This window comes from Micropterus salmoides, unplaced genomic scaffold (genome assembly GCF_014851395.1).
Source record: "Micropterus salmoides isolate LMB-PRFRI ecotype aquatic unplaced genomic scaffold, ASM1485139v1 Ms_hic_scaffold_17, whole genome shotgun sequence".
Taxonomy (NCBI): domain Eukaryota; kingdom Metazoa; phylum Chordata; class Actinopteri; order Centrarchiformes; family Centrarchidae; genus Micropterus; species Micropterus salmoides.
The window spans coordinates 8571645-8592883 of NW_024040817.1; the positions used below are offsets into that span (position 1 = coordinate 8571645).

Sequence of the window (21239 nt, forward strand, 5' to 3'; positions counted from 1 at the left end):
CATGAGACATGTTAGCAGCAGGTTAAATAGTAACAATAAAAATAAAATGGGCAATGTGATGTTTAGTTTAGAACTAATTCACTGATCACTGATTTACATGTTGCATAATAAAATGTTACCATCCTCAGTCACAGAGCTCTCCCAAGTTTTATGTTACAACCTCCAATGAACAATTAGCTCACTAATAAGTTTAAGCAGCTTAAAAATACTTACAAATATTTATGATTCAAGTGTATGCTTGATATTTAAGAAGACTGAGTCTGATGATAAAAGTATGAGGTCAAAGACAATAATAAGCTCATCTATTTTTTATCTAGCCAGCTGTCTACATGCATAATGTCGCATAAATAATACATTTAGTGAAATGAGATGTTTTGATGTAACATTTCCATATAAGAAATTTGAATACGGTATCGTCTTCATTTCTTTTTGTATAATTAAAATTAAATTAAAAAAATACTCAGTCTATTTATTATGGAGTTATTGATTATTATATAAGTTACATAGAGCAGACATTTGGCAGTGATGTAGTTGTCACTTAAACCCCAGTGGCTGAACTCTGATGTATTTTTCTGCAGAACCAGAGTGAACTCAATGTTTTGACTGAGCTCTATTGTCATTGCCAAGAACTGATCCCGTTGCTTAGGAACTTCTGACTTTGCTTCATCTGATTTTTATCTTACAAGAAGATTTTATTGAAAGTGAGCATTTCCACTCATAAAAGCACAACAAAATTAAACTCCTTCTGCTAGAAATACGAGATAAACTAAACAGAAAATGCCAATGCACAAAGTTTAAGTATGTGTGCTGTATGTATGTAAGTGTGCTGTGGCACAAGACATCTCCTGCAGTGCTGAAAGATGTACAGACTTTATGTGACACAGACACTGTACAGATACAGTACCCTTCATGACTGTCATCATGATTTCTAAATCAATATTAAAGTTATTCCAAATTTTAAATATAAGTAAAGATTTTGTTAATATTAAAAGTAGTTACTCCCACCAGTCATTGTGTTATAATTAATAACTTTATAACGTGTGATTTCATGATATCATACCTTTAAAACTTAGCAATGGATTATATAAGAGCAGTTCTGGTCCTGGACAGATCCTGGTTGATCTGCAGTTACAACAGCCCTCCAACACATCTCTGTGATCTCCCACCTTTCATCCAGGTATGTGACAGCAGTCCAGGAACAAAAAGGGGAAAGGTTCGGTCGAGCTGTGCAGGAATTAGAAGTAAGGTGTGATTCACTGTAGTGGCTTACCTCACCAACAACAGAGAGACAGGATGCAGCTCAACATGGACACAGATGTGGGGATTTCGGAAAGCTTTCCTTTTCTGTCCACAGAAATGTTAAAAAATAAACAGGAAACACGGACGTGCGTGATGCTCGTCAATCAGTGAAGATTGTTCACCTGTTTCTGTTACAGCTGGGAACGGAGACATGTATAAGCTTATACGTTTATCTGATTGTCATCCTTCTCAAGGAAACAAACATTTTATATAATAGAAAAAAATCTCTTGCATTAATAGAAAAACACCAGTCAGTTATGAATTTCAAAAAATTGTGGAGTTTGTCATTTAAAATTCTCCAATTTATTAAAGCAAAGAGAGATTACAATTATTTCAGGTACCAATAACTGGGCTGTATGTCAATTACTATCACTTTAAATAGCAAGCTTTATATTTTAATACATTTTGTAACAGTAGATGTCACTGTTTACAAAAGTTTTATATCAGTCATGAATAAACATCCTCATTCCCTTTGAGCTCAGTGTTTCTAAAATTACATAATCTGTAAATAAAATATCCCTCCAGTCAGTGAAAAGATGAACATGTCCCAGTTTATTTATGTACAGATGTTCAGATGAAATGATGGGAAGTCAAGTACAGAGGCGTTTAGATTTCTGACAAACTGCAGAAAAGTTAAGACTGACAAGTCTGGAGTATTTTTGTTTTAGAACAGTAGCCAAAAGAATGAAAAACAAAAACATGCTCAAAAGATCGAGACTGTAAAATATGTACACTTCTACAATCCTGACAGTGAATCTGTGCATATGTCATAGTTAACTTTTGATTATTTTCAGTTTTATGAAAAAAAGTATCTATTTCAAATTCCTTCTAAATAAATAATCAGTTTGAAAACATACAATACTTCAATCTCAAGCCATAGTGATTTTAAAAAGAACAAAAATGATACACACCTTACCTAAGTCACAAACTTGTTTAGTAGTTCCACCAAACAAACAGTGCATCGTTATTACAACATAAAACCATCCTGTGTGTCTTCTGGTAAACTGACTGCTGGAACCCAAACTTCACCGGACACGTTGCTTTTCTTACCTGCCAAACTTCCCAACCTGGTATAACTAATGTTTTAATCACACAAATAAGTAAACTTACTCTTAAACAAAACTCAGTTAATACAGAAAATAAATACGATCAGCTGCCATAGATCTCAAAAGGCCAAATTGTTTTTAAAGATGAAGCAGTTTTAACTTTGTGACACCGTGGTGTTAAGAAGTGAAAACCCAAATTGCTTCACCTGCTCGAATAAAATATCAAATATAAGAACCAGCAAAACCTTTTTCCTCAAAGTCCAGTCAGATGTTTTACGACTCGAGCCGAACAGACCGAAAGAACTCAAAAGAACCAAGATGTTATTTGGGCACAGGTGAGTGGACAAGACACGTCCTCACAATTTATTAGCAGATTGGTCACAAGAAGAAGAAAAAAAAAAAAAAGAGCAACACGTTTACAGAGAAATGGATGAAGGAAAAAAATAAAAATAGACAGCACACATGGGAACAGAAATATGTATGTATAAACTGATGTGTAACTATGTCACATTTCTGTACAGTGGCCAACCCTTTTCAAACAAGTACATGAGTACACAAGGATGCAGTAAAGTAGTACATGAGTATGCAGATGTTTGACAGCTCCTCTGTATTGCATGCATTCTACTGAACCAAGGTGCTTCTGCGTGCAGACTGATTTTCAACGCCTGCGTCAAAACTAGGAGGAAATTCACAAGGCTGCACTTGTGGTGTCGGATCTCGCACTCTTGCATGCGAACACATACATTCATGCAGGCAGGCGCGCACACACACACACACACATTCATACCAACACGCACACCCACCCACCACTAACACACATACACTTCCCCTCTGCCACTCAAGAAAAAAACTAAACAAGAACTAAAACAACTCCGCCCACACCAGTTCATCGTTCCCAGAATGAGGGAATAAATTAGCTCCATAAAATGCTTCTTTATAAAAGAAAAATAGATATTCATATAACTGTACACCTTATCTATACAGCATGAAGACGGGGAGCATGGGAAGAAGGGAAAATATCTCCAGAAATAAGACAGATTCTGGCTCTAGCACCCTTATCCCTCCAACACATGCGTCGCTCTTCTCTCTTTTTCTTGTTGCAGGAGATGGAGCGTCCCTCGCTCTGCTCAGCAAGGCCAGTTCTCCAGGAGAACGGCAGGACTTTACAATGACTCCACTTCTTTCCATCCATCCTCAACGTCTCTGTGTCCAGGAGAGGACTGGATGAATGAGCCGAGCGCAGGGAAAGCCCCATCTCTCTCGCTCTTTGTTGAGTTGACACTTGTCGAGTCGGACCAGTCCTGCCTAGCTCTGGTCTCGTCTGATCCGTCCTGCGGCTCCATCGTCAGTAGCTCTATTACAGTTCAGTCCACTTTGTGGGAAAGCGAAACACTGATCATATGGAAACCCCCTGCCTCTCAGCCGGAGTCTGACTCGCTTGTGTCCGAGGAGGAGGACGAAGAGGATGATGAAGAGGAGTCGGAGGAGGAGCTGCTGGCGCTGAGGCGTGACGGCTGCGTGTTCGTCTCTGTTGCCGGTTTCTCTGCTGAAGAAAACAACACACACACACAATCAAGACCATATTCAGCCCTTTGATTTGGGTAGAACTCAAACCACAAGAGAAAGATGCTGCACATTTGTGTCCAACACATGACAATAACATTTGGATCTATAGGAATCTAAATGTCTAAAATAAATCCTGACATGTTAACAATAATTTGGTACATGGAGCCTAAAGAGCTTCTACTGAAATGAAGGAAAGGACATTTTAGGGCCATTAAACTCAACAATATAACAAGATCAGAATTACATCTTTAAATTTAAAAGTGCAAAAACATTTACCGATTTCTGACAACCTTTATCTTCTTTGAAAATCTGGACACTTTTTCTTTGAAAATCTGGACACTTTTTTACCACGAACACTGCACTCTGTAAGACGGCAGTATGGAGGACTTACGTTTATTCTTAGGAGGCTTCTTTCCAGAGTTGAGCTGACCGCTGACGTCCATCAGCCTTCTCTCCAGCTCCATTTGTTTCTCCAGAGCGATCTCTTCACGGGACTTGCCAGCAATGTTGTTTTTACTTGCTGTGTACAAACAGACAACATCACAATAAGTTGGCGGTACTGTACAGAATTATCAAATATCTACTGCTTTAGTGTAGTGCGGAGGACGCAACAACACTAAGGCTCAAAGTTTCTGTAATTATGTTCTATTTTTCCTTAGACTTCATAAAATAATCTATTTTTTACTGATTCCCTTGCAGCTTTTAAACACAGATTGCATGAACATTTTAATCACACAAGTAAAAACAATCTTCAGTTAATTTGTACTACTAACCATATGGCTTTCGAGGTTTCTTCCTCAGACACGTCATGACGTATCTCTCCAGCTCCCGCAGCGTTGATGGCTTCAGTGTCTCGAAGTCTATCTCGATCTCCTCTGGGTTGGTGTCTCGGAGCGAGGGCTCGCGGGACTGGATGATGTAAACAACGCGGCCCAGCTTCTCCCCCGGCAGCTTGTTGATGTCCAGGCTGAGTTGACGCTTCTCATCGTACGACATGGGTGCCGTTTCCTCCTCTTCATCCGAGTCGTAATGACTCACTATGGGCTCGTGGACCGGCGGAGGCACGCTAAAGGTCATGCCACCTTTCTTGGACCTGACGGAGGACAGGGGAGAAGGAGATGGAGGGAGAGACTGTTAAAAGATGTCTGAGAGATTGTCTAATCCAACCCACAAAGATGAGGCTAAACAAGAGAAAGCTCATATAACAATATATGATTACATGAATAATAATTTATAACTGATAGTCATTGTTGTTTAAAATGAGTATTTATACACAAATCTTAAATCTGTTTGACTTCATGCTGAAGCGAATCCATTTGGGACTTTCTGCCCCAGAAAATACAAAATACACAACGTAGATTCATTTCCATCTTTGTCCAACAGGTGTCAGTACTCACTTGCTCTTGTTGTTTTTCTTGCTCGGTGCCTTCTTTATCGGCACCACAGGACAGGCTGTTCCACGGTTGCTCTTGGGTTTTGGTGTCTTGGTGATCTTGGGGGCCTTGGCTGGTTTAATAATAGGCGGCAGCTCTTCCTCAACCTTCCTGTGCTTCTCCTTTTCTACCTTTTTCTTCTTTTTCTTGTCCTTCTTCTCTTTCTTTTTCTTGGGTTTGACGATGGGGCCCTGGGATAGTGCAGTGAGCTGCTCGTGTACGGCTTTTAGCTGAAGGGAGAACAAAAGACAGATGAGTTATTGGAGGAAAGGACATAGCAACATTAGATCATCACATTAATGCCACAATAAAACAGATATTTCAACATGATCATGACTTTCTGGTTTCCTGCTCTGAAGTTCGTGTGCATTCACTCGAGTACAAACCTGTTCCTGCAGCTCTGCCAGCCGGTTTGCCCTCTCCTCCTCAGAGTCAGAGCTGGGGCTGCTCTCGCTCTCCTCACTTTCACTGCTGAGCTCGCTCTCAGATGACGACGACGAGGAGGACGAGGAAGATGAGGAGCTCGGGGGTGCTGGAGGCTCGTCTGGCATCTTAGCAAAGCAGAACTCGAAGACATCCTACAAGAATTAAACAGAGTGAGTCAGTTTAAAAACAAGAACAGTGTGATGATTTGAGAATAAAAATGAGAAAGAGGAGAAACTAGTATAATTTAATTATGCTCACATATACAGCAATGAGAAAATCTCACTACTGGAAAGAGAACATTACCTGCAGCTTTCTGGCCATGGCCACCACATCATGATCAGGGGGGTTGTACTTGTAGCAGTTAGAAAACATCAGTCTAACATCAGCAGAGAACTGCTGGGAGTCCCGATACTCTCTGCTGTCCATCTTCCGCTAAAGACAGTAAGAGAAGAGATTTTTAGCCAAATAATCTAAGACAAACAGTCTAACCATCAGAGAAGAGGGGCAACATACGATGTACATAGTAAGATTAATGGCATATACTTCACATCCAACTTCCATCTTTGAGATATATGAAACCATTTCATATTAAGGGTCATGCTGCACCTACTACTGTTAACTACTGCAATTCAGTGCAGCAGGACTGGAGAACAGACACCACCCTCCCCCTCTGTTCTGACAAAGTTGATAGGTGTATGTGTGTACCTTGATGGTGCTGAGGTCCATGGGCTGCTTTATGATGTCGTGGTAGTCGTGAAGACCGAGGGTGGAGGCATCGACGGGCTTGTAGAACGGCCAGGCGTACGCTGCGTGTTTCTTCGAGAGCAGCTCCTTCAGGACCCCATTGCAGTAGCGCAGCTGGGGGCTCAGCTTGCTGCGGCGCACCGGCGCTGGCACCATGGAATCTGGTAAATCCTTCTTGGGAGGCTTGATAGGTCGACCGCTCACTCCTCTTCTGGCCCCCCCTGCTGATTTGGTACCCATCATGGGTATGCTACCCATGCCCATCCCCATTCCCATCCCCATGCCCATCCCCTGGCTGAGGCTGAGGCCTTGGTTCATGGAGTTGTGGTCCACCCCCAGAGATGTGAGGGTTAGCGGGGAGTTGTGCCCACCGCCCATCCCCAGGCTGATGCCGCTGACGCCCATGGTGCTCATGATGGGCATGGCTACCGTGGTTGGGGTAGTTGTGTCTGCTTTCCTCTTCACGCCTTTTTTCTGTGGTTGAAGAAAGGTGAAGAGAAGGTGAGTCAGAGAAGCATGTGAAATCTGATGTCATAGACTACACAAACAGAAAATGTCAAACGCCAACCATTACCTTAGTGGTGGGCTGTGTGGGAGGCAGACCCGTAATGCTAGGGATGCTTTGTTCAGAGAGCAGGCTCTTGGTCAAAAGTGTCTGTGGGGGGGTGGAGAGGATGTGGTCAGGTGTTTCCGGGGTGGGAGGCGAGTACACTGACTGGGAGACAGCTGGGACCTGATGAGCTGTCGTCACTCCTCCAGAGACTAAAAGAGAGGGGGTGAAGATAGGAGGGGGCAGATTGAGAAAAATTTATATTCAGTCACATGATTTGTACATTTTGTACACAAAAGATTATATGTGATGATGATGATTGCAGACATGTGCGTTTGGCTATGTTAATCTGCTTGTAGGCAGTGTTCACCTGCATTACCTCTGCCTTTTCTGCCAGGTTTGCCCGTTTTGCTCCGTGGAATGGGAGGAGGCAGCTCTAACTCCTCCTGCGGCATCTGAGCCACTTTCTGCAGGAATGCCTTCTCCAGAGACTGGGCCATCAGTACTATGTCATCTGTAGGCTGCAGGAGGACATTTGGACAAAAGGGTTACAACAGTAAAAAGATGAAGTTATAAGTAGGTAAAGTCAAAAACATGCTTTTACACTCACATTAATACAATAAGTAAAAAAAACAAGTTTCCCAAATAACATCTGGCACCGGCTTCAGATAATTCCTGGGAGTTTTATTTATATTTGAGTGTATAAATTCTGTTTAGTGGACAAAAATCTGCATGTTTGCTGTACGTCCATGTCAGGTTGTCTCAGACTCACACAAGTCTTACCTTGTTATAAATGTAGCAGTTGGTGAACATGGTGTTAAAGTCCTGCATGCACTCACTGGCACTGCGGTAGTAGTTATTTTCTAGTCGCTTCTTAATAGTGCCCATATCCATGGGAGTTTTGATGATCTTATGATAGTCCTGGAGAGAGACAGATACACTATCAGGACAAGAAACGGTGGCACAGTAATGTTCACACATTTAAAAAAGGAAAATACAAACTGATAATGTTGCTAAGTTGCTACCAACTATGGGGAGATACGGGTAATATCTAATTTCGTGACACACTCACAGGTAGGTTGAGTTTGGTCGCGTCTACCGGTTCATGGAAAGGCCAGGCAAAGTGGTGCCTCCACAGAGACTTGAGCAGGACTTTCTGTAGGAACTGAAGTTGGTTGGTCATCCTCCCCTGTCGGCCGGGGTCTTTCACCGGAGGCTGTGGGGGTCCCGAATATGCCATCTGATTGAGGGGGGGCATCCCGGGACTCTCAAAGCCCTCATAGAGCAGTGAAGGTTTTCGGATTCGTTTTCCAGCTGCGCCAGAACCCTGGTCCATTGTTGTGACTCCCATCATGCCAACCTCAATCCCGACATGGGAGCTGTAGAGAGTAGTTGAAAGACCAATTCACTGTTTTGCATTTCTTAGACTGATGCCAAGACCGACATGCTGTATGAAAATTCATCTTTAATAGTCTCCCATGCAGAGCGAGGTTTGCTTTTCATTTCAACAAAAGCATCACATTGTTGACAGCCAAACTATTAGTGTCCTTTTGTCCATTATGAAATGTACCTGGTCTAATTAATAGAACCAGGTATGCTGCCTGCATTTGCAGCAACTCAAATACTGAGTTGCAACAGAAGCAATGGTTTTGGCTATTTTGGAGTATATATCCCTATAAAAAAAGACATGAACTGAAAAGGTTATTTTCAGGGATCCTGTGATTAATATGTACACAAAATTATTGGATTATAGTGTAATCCTGACATAGTGTTCTATTGTTGACATACATTGCATCTTATCCTAACAATCTTCCCCTACCTGTAAATCCCGTTCACAGACACACATGTTCTTAACATTACTCAGCAAGCAAGCACACGTCAGCCTGAATTTAAATATACTTCTCCCATATCAGCACTCCCAGTCCAGTCAGAACAGACCAACACTTCCTCATCTCACAGATCCACCACCCCCATTTTCTTATAGGGAAAAAAACACTTTCCCTAAAGGACTGTGGGTTTCAGCTGATATACAAGCACTGACTATTCTACAGTCCAGAAATGTAATAAAATGTTGTCAGAAACCCATTTACTAAGAGTCACTATGTCAAAGTAACAATCTCTAAAAAGGTGAAAAAGGTATCATCCTGCTGTGTTTTATACATCCTCAGTAGTACTGGGGCTCCGTTAGCCACTGCAACTTGGAGCGTCAAAAGGTATTTTCCACAGAGAACGCAAGTAAAACTACACAGTGTGAGTCAGGGGCTGCCATTGGCCTGAGTCACTGCTCTATAACCTGGACAGTGTTAGTTCTTCAGGAGTAACAATATGCATGAAAACACGTCTCTTAATACCTAGGAATAATGTCTTTATAAAACACTTTCATATGAGTGACAGTACCCACTGTTATTCTGTAAGTGACTCTGCATGCCAGAATAATGTCCACAGGTCCACCTAGGAAATATATTTCTACAGCTTATCTCACCAGTACTGCAGCACTTCAACTGTGGTAATGCTGTAGCGACAAACAGTGATCTGGATCAACTACAAAACACCAATGCCCCCCTCAACCAGCTGTATGCAGCCAGATGGGACAGTTAAGTCAAAATGCAGCACCAGAGACTGGTGTTACACCAATCCTGCACAATTTAGTCTTTCTAGCATGTAGTTACTGCACCAACAGTGCTGCCTCTCAAGACAAAAGTAGTTCCTGAGTCCATACCGATATCAATACCGCCTTAAACTGATAAACACTTGCATACATATAGAAAACTTGAGGGTGTTCCATTTTAATAACCGATCAAAATTATACGCTCAGAGGTTCCCGACACATACGGCTCATTAGACACTAGCCTGCTCTGATGATAACCAGTTACTTGCTAAAAGGTGGAGACATGTACTTCGTTGTGCCATATATGCATAACTGCAGTCACAAAATGTATGCACTTCCCCAATGAAAAACCCACATAGCAGGATCGCCATTTGATGTCAGGGGATGTCCTTCTTGAACTCACCATAGCCCATCTCCGTAGACCTACTAACATTACAAAATAAAACTTCTTCCAAGAGCATTGCAAGAGAGTTGTCTGCTGGAAAACATTAAATCCACATCGGCTCATTTTATTTGTGTAGTTGAAGCTTCTTTAAAGTGACCTTTATGCAACTGATGCAAATAGTGTTACAAAGATTACTGTGTTTGCATCATGCAGTAATTAAGGATTCCCATGGGGTAGGTGTGTAACGCATTGGTGTATCCATTTGTCCTACCTGTACCCCAGGCGTCTGGAGCATGTTTGCACTAGTCCATCCTACTTATTCATATTTAACAAAAACATTCAATAAAACAAAATTCAATAAATAAAAGCTCATCTTAGCTGCAACTGTAATGTTAAAAGAATAAATGTTTAATAAAATACAAATACTATTATTATACTCTATTTAAATTGTCTGGTAAAGCAATCCGTTTTGAATGATACAACTTTTGGAAACACATTTGACAGTTAGTGTACTTTATTATTAAAGAAGAAAAGTAATCATGTACATAACATTAACAACACTAAACAAAAACATTTTTATATTAATTTAGCTGTAAATCGCATTAATAAATAAGTAAAAATAGAGGTATGCGTGCCAAAGCGAGGAAAGGGTAAAAAACAGAAGAAACTTTGACACTGAAGTAAGTTACAGTGGAGTTACGATATAAATTAATATAAAAGTATAAACCGTGTTGGTGAGTTTAACTTTTGCCACAATAGAAAGTTTCTACCTGGATTAGGTTGAGTGACATTGAGCGATGTAACCAGGCAGCCAGCTGAAACACCAAACACACATGGCTAGCTGCGTTAGCTTTTGTGCTAACGCTACAATGCCGCTGATCCAGTGATCACAACAACCCCTGACCGTCACATGGCTACAATAACAACCTGAGGAAACACGCAATAATGCCGGTGTGGCGGCGCTCCGCTGTCCCGCTTTATAGAGATCATCTACGGCGAGTTTTAACACTAACCCGGCTCAATTTATTCTTCGTTAACGTTAGAAGTTATAATATGGTCACTAAAAGTTAGTCGGGTTGTTAACCTACCTTTTGTCAGGTAGTCATATTTAGATCACTTAATTACAAAACAATTAGCTTTATATAAATAAGATCCACCGATCTGACTCAAGAGTGGTCGAGCTGTTGTTATTCAGGGGAAAAGCTCTGGTCCGTGAAGCTAATGCTAACAATGCTAGCACCAACTGCCAGGCAGCGGGAGAGAGCGGCCAACGGCAGAGGCGCTCCGAAGATGGCGCCGGCGTAGTGCGAACAACAGTCGCAGCTTGTTACAACCCACAAAGACATTGTTATTTCCTATAACATAATTTTTCGCGTCTAACGTTGATCCCGTTAACGACGCGGCAAACTTATTCCTCCTGCACATTCAGTGTCCATTTCTCCCTTCCACTCGTATTACACAGCAATACACAGCCTTCACATCAACGACATTTAAAAGAAAAAAAATCATGACAAACGTTTATAATATTCCTTCTGACTGATAGCTGAGAGTCAATTTTACCGGTAGATACCTGTCAAGGAGCGGGTTAACAGCCATTTCCATCAGGATGGATCCGGATTCTGTTTTTAGCTAGACTCGGACCTGGATCCGTCTCTGTTCCGTCAGTTTTCTCCGCTCCCCGCCACACTGGACTCCTTTAATCTGCTTCGTTGAAATGGCGACGATGCGACTACACCCGTGCTTTTATAGACCGACTCTTCGCTCTATTGGATAGCCCATCTCAGAAAGTCCACGCCCTCTGGGTTTCTATTCGCTGCTTACGACGTCCCTCAAAGTCACCACACCCCTAGATACTGAGGCTTTAATGACAAACTTTCGGCCCAACCCATTCGCAAGTTCCTGCTGTCCGTCAAGAAAATTACACAATACTATTGGCTCGGTCTATTCAGCATTACAGAAATCCAGCATGTAACTGGCTCCTCCGCTTAATCCTGTACAAAATGCGAAGGCAACGAAGCGGCTCTCCTCCTCATCATATTACATTACGTCAACGTGTGCAAAGCGGCGACAGGGATTGGTCAACACGGTTGGAACGCGGGCTTCAAGGGTGAAGCCCAAGAAGCCCATTGGTTCTTCCAGCAGGTCACGCGTACCCCTCAAGAGCCAAGAGCCTCTCCCCACGAGCGCTCTACTTACCAGAATGTCCGCATTTCTGTCTTTCGGAAGAGGCGCATGGCCGCCATCTTTAAGCGCAATGACACAGTTACTACAATGGAATAACTTACAGCCAAGTTAAGGTCAAACATCAAACATAACAAACAGAAACAGCCACACATCACGCTTACAAACCGAAGTGAAACAAGTAGCGTTCAAGTGCTGCTGAGAAAAAAAAAAAGCCACCATTTTGAGAACACAAAACAAGGCCTCCATGGCTCACAAACAACAAAGTAGTACTAAGATAAAAACAAAACAAAGCTTACAGTCATACGTGAATATACATCGGCGAGGCTCTACATTTGCTGCCTTACTTACTTCAAGAACAATAAAAAAAGACCACACCTAGAGGGGGTCAAAGGATCTATCAATAACCACTGAATGACACAGCAGTTTTCCTCACTGGCCTCAAGACTTTATGATCAAAGTAAAAGCTCCTTTTGCCCAACCCAACTAACAATTACGTTAATTACCTTAAAGCTAAAAAGGAAATCACAAGAAAAACGTATTTTGTATAGGTTTGAAAACAACCAGGCCTACCATGCCTGAGCCTTTACCTTGGGTTTAAACGAGACTAAACCAAACATTTAAAAAATAATTACAAAGATTACAGTTACAACAATCAACTACTTAGTCATTATTTAGAAGAATTCGTCTCTTTAAAAAGCGACCTCTCTACAAATTCAACAACCACCCAAAATGGTTACCTAACCACATGCGCCCATCCCCCAACATGAAGGTTACAAATTCCCTACAATGTCACTCAAATAAACGATGCAAACTAACACTAAAAGATCTTTACAATAGTATTACATATGTTTACACGGTTAAAAACATAAAGTAGGCTAGACTACGGTTAAAAAGGAAAGTTGAATAAGGCTATAAAAAAAAGAAATGTTTTCAAAGTATGACATATAAAAAAAACCTTGAATTTATAGTAAATAGAAATGTCGACTGGTAAATCCGGAAAAATAAAAAAAAATAATGCGAAACCTTTCGTCAAATAATCTTCTTGTCCTCCACCTCGATACTTTTTAACCAACACATTTGCCTCCAACATGTCCGCCTTCTTCCCCATTCCCTGAGCCGGGTGGGGGAGGGGAGTCATGTGATGAGATCGAGATACGCCAAAGCAATACTGTTTATCAAAAGTTGAACACGTGGCATTTCACAACGCAATAAAACACATCCACCGCGGGTCATTTCTCCAGAAAACGTCTCCTCCTCATCCACATCCTGTGATTTATACAAAGCATTAGGCTCAGATTTGGATATAAAGTAGCCAAAATATCCGAACAAAGGGAAATACTTTCCGCTGGTTTCGGCTCGCTCCGATTGGTCAAGCGTGACCACGTGACGAAGAATTTTTTTAATATTATTGATTGTGTTGTTTCCCGAACTTCCCCTATTGTAATCCGTTTATGATCGTAGTTGTCCTGCACAGTTCGTGTATAGTGGCTCAGTTTATCTCAAAAGGGTTAGAAACGTCCGTTTTCTCCAGATGACGAGTCGATCTCGATGTCAGTGTTGCAACCAACAAGGGGCACTGCGCATGCGTACCTGCCGTGAATGCAAGAGACTGCTAAGAGCAGTTTCGCCTTTTTTTTTTTTTTACATAATGGTGAATGAGTGTATCCCACATTTGAGTGTTCCCTGGAAAGGAGATGGGATTCAGCTACAGACTTAAGATTTAAGCAGAAAAAAGCCATAATAGTTTATATCTATGCTGTTGATCAATATCCTCTCAGACTGAACATTAATTTGATTATATCCTGCAAGTTATTATGTATTTTCCATGACAGGCCATATATTGCTCACTCTGTGTATAGATGTTTGTATTGTTGAGGTGTGGTTCAACAACACAAACAAAAATATAGCAAATAGATATTTGCTTCTAGAGGACATTGAGATTATTTATGTTTCTTCTCATTTTCTATTATCAGAATCAAAATGCTTTATTGTCACTTAACATAGTTCAATGAGATTTTAAGTGCATGTTCCCTTGATGTAGAATCAAATAAAGAAAAAGTAAAAGAATTGACAAAACACATATTATATATTGCACAGTCAATATTTCAGTAATGCTTCACAGTTTCACACTGAGTTAAGTTACTTAATTGCACATGTACAGAAACTGTTCAAGAGTCCGGAGGTGCGGGCCTTAATACCTAATATTAAGACCTATAGCACTATAGTAAATAGTTCTATAGGTCACATTTCACTATATTGTTTGTTTCTCACCATTTCTGAATGCTGATCACAAGCAAAAAATATCAATAAAAAGTTGTTCCCACAAAGTGATGACTTAAAGGTTTGGCATGGATATGGGCGAGCCAAATATTGCTGACCATTCACTAGACAAAATGCACAATATGTTGTGTTATGTTGTTACACACTGTGTGCACAGTAAGTAGGCAAGTGAGTATTTTGATCATATCATCATTTTAATGCAAGTCCAAGCTGTATAAATTTGAATGCTCATTGGTTTTAAGCATGTAAGGTGATGTATATTTGTGTAATTTTTAGGCAGCTTCATTCGCTCAGATAAAACGGGCCAAATCCCTTTCAGACAGATGCATCACTCTTGAAATAGTGAAACTTTTGAGGCGTGACCAGACAATCAAAGTTTTGTTGCTAATACTTAACTTGGGTGCAAAAAGAGCATAATAAAGGAGGATTTAGGCCACAGCCTTCCTTATTACACAAATATACATCATCTGATATGCTTACATCCAATTGTCAACTTTATACAGCTTGGAGTTATTAAATATGCATAAAAATAACGATATGGTAAAAATAATCACTTGCCTAATAATTGTGCACACACTGTATTTTGTGGAACGTCCAGGATCTGCCATGTAAGCAGGGGAACTGGGAGAAGGGAGGGGTTGGTGGATAACGTCAGAATCAGCCTCCTCTGAGTCACCAGCAGTGCTCACTCTCCCCCTCCCTCCCTCCCTCCCTCCGTTTGTCTCCCTGTGTGTCCCTGTCTCTGTTTTTTTTTCAGCGCTTGGCTGCATCAGTTTGTCACATGATGACAGTCAGTTCAAAAATGGTTGCCAAGGAAGCTCTCTCCCTCACAACGCCTCTGTCCTGAGTCATATGTTACCAGAGTTACAAATTTACTGTAAACTGGTTCAGTATTGACTCCAGGATCACAGTTTGCTTTTGTGCTGTTTGCATAAGCCACAGTGTCTTAAATAGACTGTAACAAAATAAATGTATTCTGAGTGCTGGATATTTTGTGTGGCTGTTGTGTTTGCATAACTCTGTGGATCTGTGACTCTTCAGTCCAATCACTTTCTCTCACTGTGGCACGACTTCCTTAGCAACAACATGCACGCAGCAGTTTTCAGATTGGCCTACGGAAGATCAGGTTTGGAAGAACATTGTGTATTTAAGGGTCCTATTCAGTAATGTTGTTGCGTAGTCAGCTCACACACAGATAAACAAACTCACTACACTAACAGTACATCTCGCATTAGCTCTGTTCTTGCACATCAAAAGTATTTGGCACGAGCATGCTGATCTTTCTTTCCCAGCTACTTTCATTTGCATCCAACCGTGTTGTTGTTTGCTTGACAAAGTCTATATTCAAAAACACACCTGTATTGTTTTCCATTGTGTTGTGCTGTTGCTGCAAATGTCTCTACTTTCTCTTTATCCCCTTTGCTAAAATAGTAATACTGAGCCTTTTCTCAAACATGCTTTTCATGTACATGTATATGTATTTTTTTGACTCTCATCCAATGAGAATTACAGCAGCAAGGGGAGATTGTTGAATTGTGTCTTTTTCCCTGTGTTGCACTATAAGTCAGAGACAGATCAGGCATAGAGGCAGTTTTCCAATCAAAGACAACAGTAGTTTCAGTTGAAGTTGTCTTTTGTTAGACTCATAACATGGATTGATAAGATGATTGTGCTTCATATTATTGTAAGATAATGTATCTTACTAGAGAAGGCCATTTTAAGTTTTAATCGTTGTCCTTGTTACTGCTTACATAGCAGTACATCTACAGGGAAGGACAAAGCAGGCTGTTTTTCCTGAGGAGGCTCAGGTCCTTCAATGTGAGCACCGGGCTGCCACGGTTGTTCTACCAGTCTGTAGTGGCCAGTATCTTCTTTGCTGTTTTTTGCTGTGGGAGGTGGCATCGGGACTTGTGGCGCCAACAAACTGGGCAAGCTGGTGAGGAAGGCCAGCTCGGTGGTGGGGATGGAACTGGACAGTGTGGAGTCACTGAATGAGAAGAGGATGAGAGGGAAGCTGAAAACCATCATGGACAACCCCTCTCATCCTCTCTACGCTGATCTGAGGCAGCTCAGGAGCTCCTTAAGCCACAGACTCATCCAGCCCCGAGCCCCAAAGCGCTTTGGAGGCTCATTTGTGCCATCAGCCACCAGGCTCCACAACACCACAACACCAAACTGACCGATTTCCTGATTATATTTATATATTGATTATATATCTTATTTTGAACTGTGCTCTTTTCTTCAGGCAATATAGCGATAAAGCGCATAGATTCACCTGAAACCCAAAGATCATGGGCAAAACAGTTCCAGGAAGATAACTAAAGAGTCTAGGAAAACAACGGCTGATTAATTATGCAAAAAGAGTTGTAGATGTGTGAACAACACCCGGGACACTTCATTATACTCTCAAAGAAGGAAGCAGAGGCTCCAAGGTGAGTAATTTCCATCTGAATGAAGGTGGACTTTCTCCTCCAGAAGGTTGGTGGAGAGAGAGAGAGAGAGAGAGCAAATCTATAAAATAAGATGTTACTCATTGGCCAGTGTATTATGTAGGTACAATATATATTTATTGTGGTTGTGTTAAGACAGCAACTGTGTACGGCACAAACCAGCAACAGGGCAGGATATGCTTCATACTGGTACGGATAAAAGCAACAAAGATGATCAGTGACATGAAACGAGATTAAGATTAACATGTTTCCTAATCCTACTTGTGTAATCTCTTTTCCAGCATATGTCTCTGAGTCTTTGCAGTTTTTGTTAGAAGGGTGTCACTGTAATGCTTTGGTCACAATACTGTATGCACCAAAATTACAATACATTCACTCATTTAGCTGACACTTTTATCCAAAGCAACTTACAATTGCAATGTATGTCGCACACCTCTGGAACAACTAGGGGTTAAGAGTCTTGCTCAGGGGACACTTTGGTGAATGTGTCACAGTGGGGTTTTGAACCCGGGTCGCACCAAAGACATGTGTCTTATCCACTGTTCTATTGCCACCCCATATCTGCCAGCAGCATCTACAATGGCATCAAAAGAAAGAGAGTAGAAAAATAGTAAGTAAGAAAATTGAAAGAGTAAGGCATGCAAGGAAGAGACAAGAGAAAGGGAGAAATGTGTGTGTGGATTCTGATTTATGCTACCTCGGTGGACACATTTAAGACTAGTAGTAGTAGTATACTTCATTTCCTTTTCCAAACATTTTAGTTTCACATTTTCCGTTAGACTCAGCAGATAAATACAGTGCTATTTTGTTATTTTACGTCTGAGGAAAGCTATTTACTTAATTTAATCACTGGAAATTCTTTTGAATGAGTAATCACTTAAACAGAATAAACTAAACAGACTAAACTAAATATAAAGTCCATTCACTTGAAACTCTTTCGTTTTGTGCACATTACTTTTTTTAATCAAATGGTAACTTTGTGCCTTTTGGGGTTTGAAAAGCCACAGACATAACTAGAACGTATTTATAACAAACACATTGTGTAACTATCCACTTTTAGGAGCAGATTGTGGTGTTTTGATGTGTTTTGGGGTTATATTTCAGTAATGCCTTTAATGCAATAAAATAAAAACATTCAGTATACAGGAAATTAGTTACTGTATGATGCAGCTGTCATTTATTAGGATAAAAGTCATTAAGACTAAATATGAGCCAGGGGCACCAACCATGCTGTCATAGCTGTTGATTAGATCAGGATTTAGGAGACAGTGTCAAATACTGCTTCCGAGCAAAAAGATTACCTGAAAATCTTGTCCTGGCATTAAGATTGCTTTTAATTAAGGATGATCTTGTTATTGTGGATTGATCCTAATTAGTAACAGCATGAAGAAAGAACATCTGCACAGATGGTATAGATTAGAGGGTAACATTATACTGACCATCTAATATTGTCCAGAAGTAAGAAAAATACAATTAAAAGGGTGTGTGGGATCTAAATCTTAAGTTACCAGTTTACTGTTGTAATGTGCCATCTATTGACCACTCCAGGTTACTACCTTTCAGGTTGTTGAATGTTGTGTTATGTTGCTATCTGGTGGACACTAAGTTGAACTACTTTTTACTTTTTTTTTTACAGTATTAAATGTGTAGTTTGTTTCCAGTGTAATGTTATGAGGAGCAGTAAGAAAACATTGCGTGGGTTGCAGGATATTGTAATCCAAAGCAACTGATGGTTTTACTCCATAGTTTGATGATGCCTTAGTATTTTCATTCTGAAAGGTGCATACTCGGCAAACCAATAACAATAGCAGTGTTTATGCAGTGCTCTTCTAAAATTATGTTTTATTACTTCAACGAGTTATTATTTCTTATCATTTGGTCACTAAAATTTAAAAATGTGACTTATTGATTGATTGATTGACTGACTAATTGGTCAAATTACAACTTAAAAAACATCTAAAATGTTGCAAATTTTGTTCCAATCTACAACATTTAAAAAGTTAGTCTTTTAAATACAAAATCCACTCTTTGTGTTGGCTTTCCCTCCACTGCAGCTCAACTAGGAAACACTGTCTGTTGAGACATAAAGAGGGATTTTAATACTAAGTAATTTTGATGCACATTTAATTTGAATAAGTCAGACTTCTTTGGAATACATTTTACACAGAACAAGGACTGTGGTATTTTTCCAATCACTCACTGTACATTGAAAGCACATTAGGAAGGGATGTTTGAATATGAATAGGAGGAATGATTACAGCAAGCAAAAATTGTTTCTGTGTTAATATGGGAACCTGACAATAGTTTTAAGACATAATTGAAACATTTTGAACCTATCCCTTAAAATATTTCGGTTAAAGTTGGTCTTATACGGGTGCATCTCAGAAAATTTTTTCTTATTATTAAATTAATTTCTTCAAGAAGTTAATTTTTCATTTTCATTTCATTACACATTAAGTAAAATATTTCAGGCCTTTTTTTGTGTTAATCTTCATGATTCCAGCTCCCAGCTTATGGAAATCAAAAATCAATATCTCAAAATATTAGAATGAAGAATATATAATACAAAAATGTCAGCCTAAGAAGAGCCTTTAATCTCTCAGTCTGGTTCAGTATACGTAACCACAATAATGGAGAAGACTTCTGACTTGACAGTTGTCCAGAAGACTCTCCGTCCACAAGAAAGGTAAGTAAGCCACAGGAGGTCATTGCTGAAAGGGCTGTCTGTTCACAGAGTGCTGTGTCAAAGCATATTCCTGGGAAGATGACTGGAAGGTTACAATGTAGTAGGAAAACCACATTGGATGTGAAAGGAGCTACAAGTGTCGCACTCCTTGTGTCATGCCGCTACTGAACCAGAGACAGCGTCAGAAGCATCATACCTGGGCTAAGGAGAAAAAGAACTTTGGTTTTCAGGTGAAAGCACATTCTGCATTTCATTTGGAAGTCCAGGTCCCAGAGTCTGGAGGACGGGTGGAGGGGCACAGAATCCAAGTTGCGTGAAGTCCAGTGTGGCGTTTCCGCAGTCAGTGAGGATTTGGGATGCCATGTCCTCTGCTGGTGTTGGTCCACTGTGTTGTCTCAAGTCCAGAGTCAATCCAGCAGTCTATCAGGATGTTTTAGAGCACTGCATAATGCTGATTTACTTTTCCAGCAGTAGGCTACTTGGCACCTGCCCACCGTGCAAAAATGACATGTATGCCTAAATGGTTTGCAGACCACGGTATTACTGTGGCTGACTGGCCAACCAGCTGACCTGAACTCCATAGAGAATTTATTGTCAGGAGAAACATGAGGGACACCAGACCCAACAATACAGACGAGCTGAAGGCCGCTATCAAAGCAACCTGGGCTTCCACAAAAACCTCAGCAGTGCCACAGACTGACTGTCTCCATGCCACGCCAAATTGATGTAGGCTCCAGCCCAGGTAGATTTGAAAAGTTTGTTTTATACTGTCCAGTGTAGGCATACTGTCCTGTAGCACAACAAACACTGTATTGTAGTTAGTTTTAGTCGGTTGTTTTATGTGACTCGATGTTGCTGCAGTGCTGCTTGGCTGAGCAGCAGCCGGGCTCTCCGAATAAGTTCAATCTCAAAACGTTTTGCACCGGTTTGCAACATTTTTGGATTGAACGACATGTTTCCTTGCAACGTTGCGCAATGTTCTGCAACGGGCTTCGAGGTTTGGTGGGCGTGTCTGAGGTGTTACCCAATCAGCTGTGACAAGTTTGTAAACACAACGGTGTTAAAAAATTCAGTGCGCTTGCGTACACAGCAGGGTGTTCAGGGAAGCACCGTTTCCTTTGGAAAACGTTTTGCTACGTTTTGATCAGCCTTTTGGGCTTTTGAAAAGGATAATATGTAGTTTTCAGCGGCCACTAGCGGTGCAGTTTCAAGGCAAGGCAAGTTTATTTGTATAGCACATTTCAACAACAAGATAATTCAAAGTGCTTTACATGAAACATAAAAGCCACAGGGAAATATAAAAGTTTAAAAAGTGAAATAGAAAATAAAAACAGGCAGGTCTCTCACCTTTGCTTATTTTACTCCTTTGATTCCCCATTTCTCACTCTATCCCACCCTCTTTTTTTTTTTAAACTTAGGGACTCTAACCCTAAGGGGAGATTGCAACCAGGTTTGTGGTGCTTGAACTCATGAGCCAGCATAATCGGAAACATCTGTTTTAATACAGAAAAAATTCTCAACAGGGTGAGCACAGCTAAATGTATTGTATGCTAATCAAACAGTTAGTGAGCTAGATTGATTA

At 40.7% G+C, this 21239-nt stretch overlaps 1 protein-coding gene across 4 annotated transcripts; it reads right to left on the reverse strand.

Moving 5' to 3' along the window:
• Positions 1–1828: 1828 nt before the first annotated feature.
• Positions 1829–13801, reverse strand: brd2a (bromodomain containing 2a). 4 transcript variants are annotated; one of them, XM_038725545.1, is made up of 12 exons: positions 11628–13801; positions 8137–8443; positions 7848–7985; positions 7444–7585; positions 7089–7276; positions 6476–6988; positions 6074–6202; positions 5731–5922; positions 5309–5574; positions 4685–5004; positions 4303–4431; positions 1829–3888 (listed from the first exon to the last, which is right to left on the reverse strand). In XM_038725545.1, the coding sequence occupies exons 1-12, from the start codon at positions 11657–11659 to the stop codon at positions 3764–3766; spliced, it is 2481 nt and encodes an 826-aa protein (XP_038581473.1). In that variant the 5' UTR covers positions 11660–13801; the 3' UTR covers positions 1829–3763. The 4 variants fall into 4 exon arrangements, with proteins under 4 accessions (XP_038581473.1, XP_038581474.1, XP_038581472.1 ...); XM_038725546.1 differs by having other exon boundaries at positions 1829–3891; positions 13265–13800; XM_038725544.1 differs by having other exon boundaries at positions 1829–3891; positions 11628–13800.
• Positions 13802–21239: the final 7438 nt, after the last annotated feature.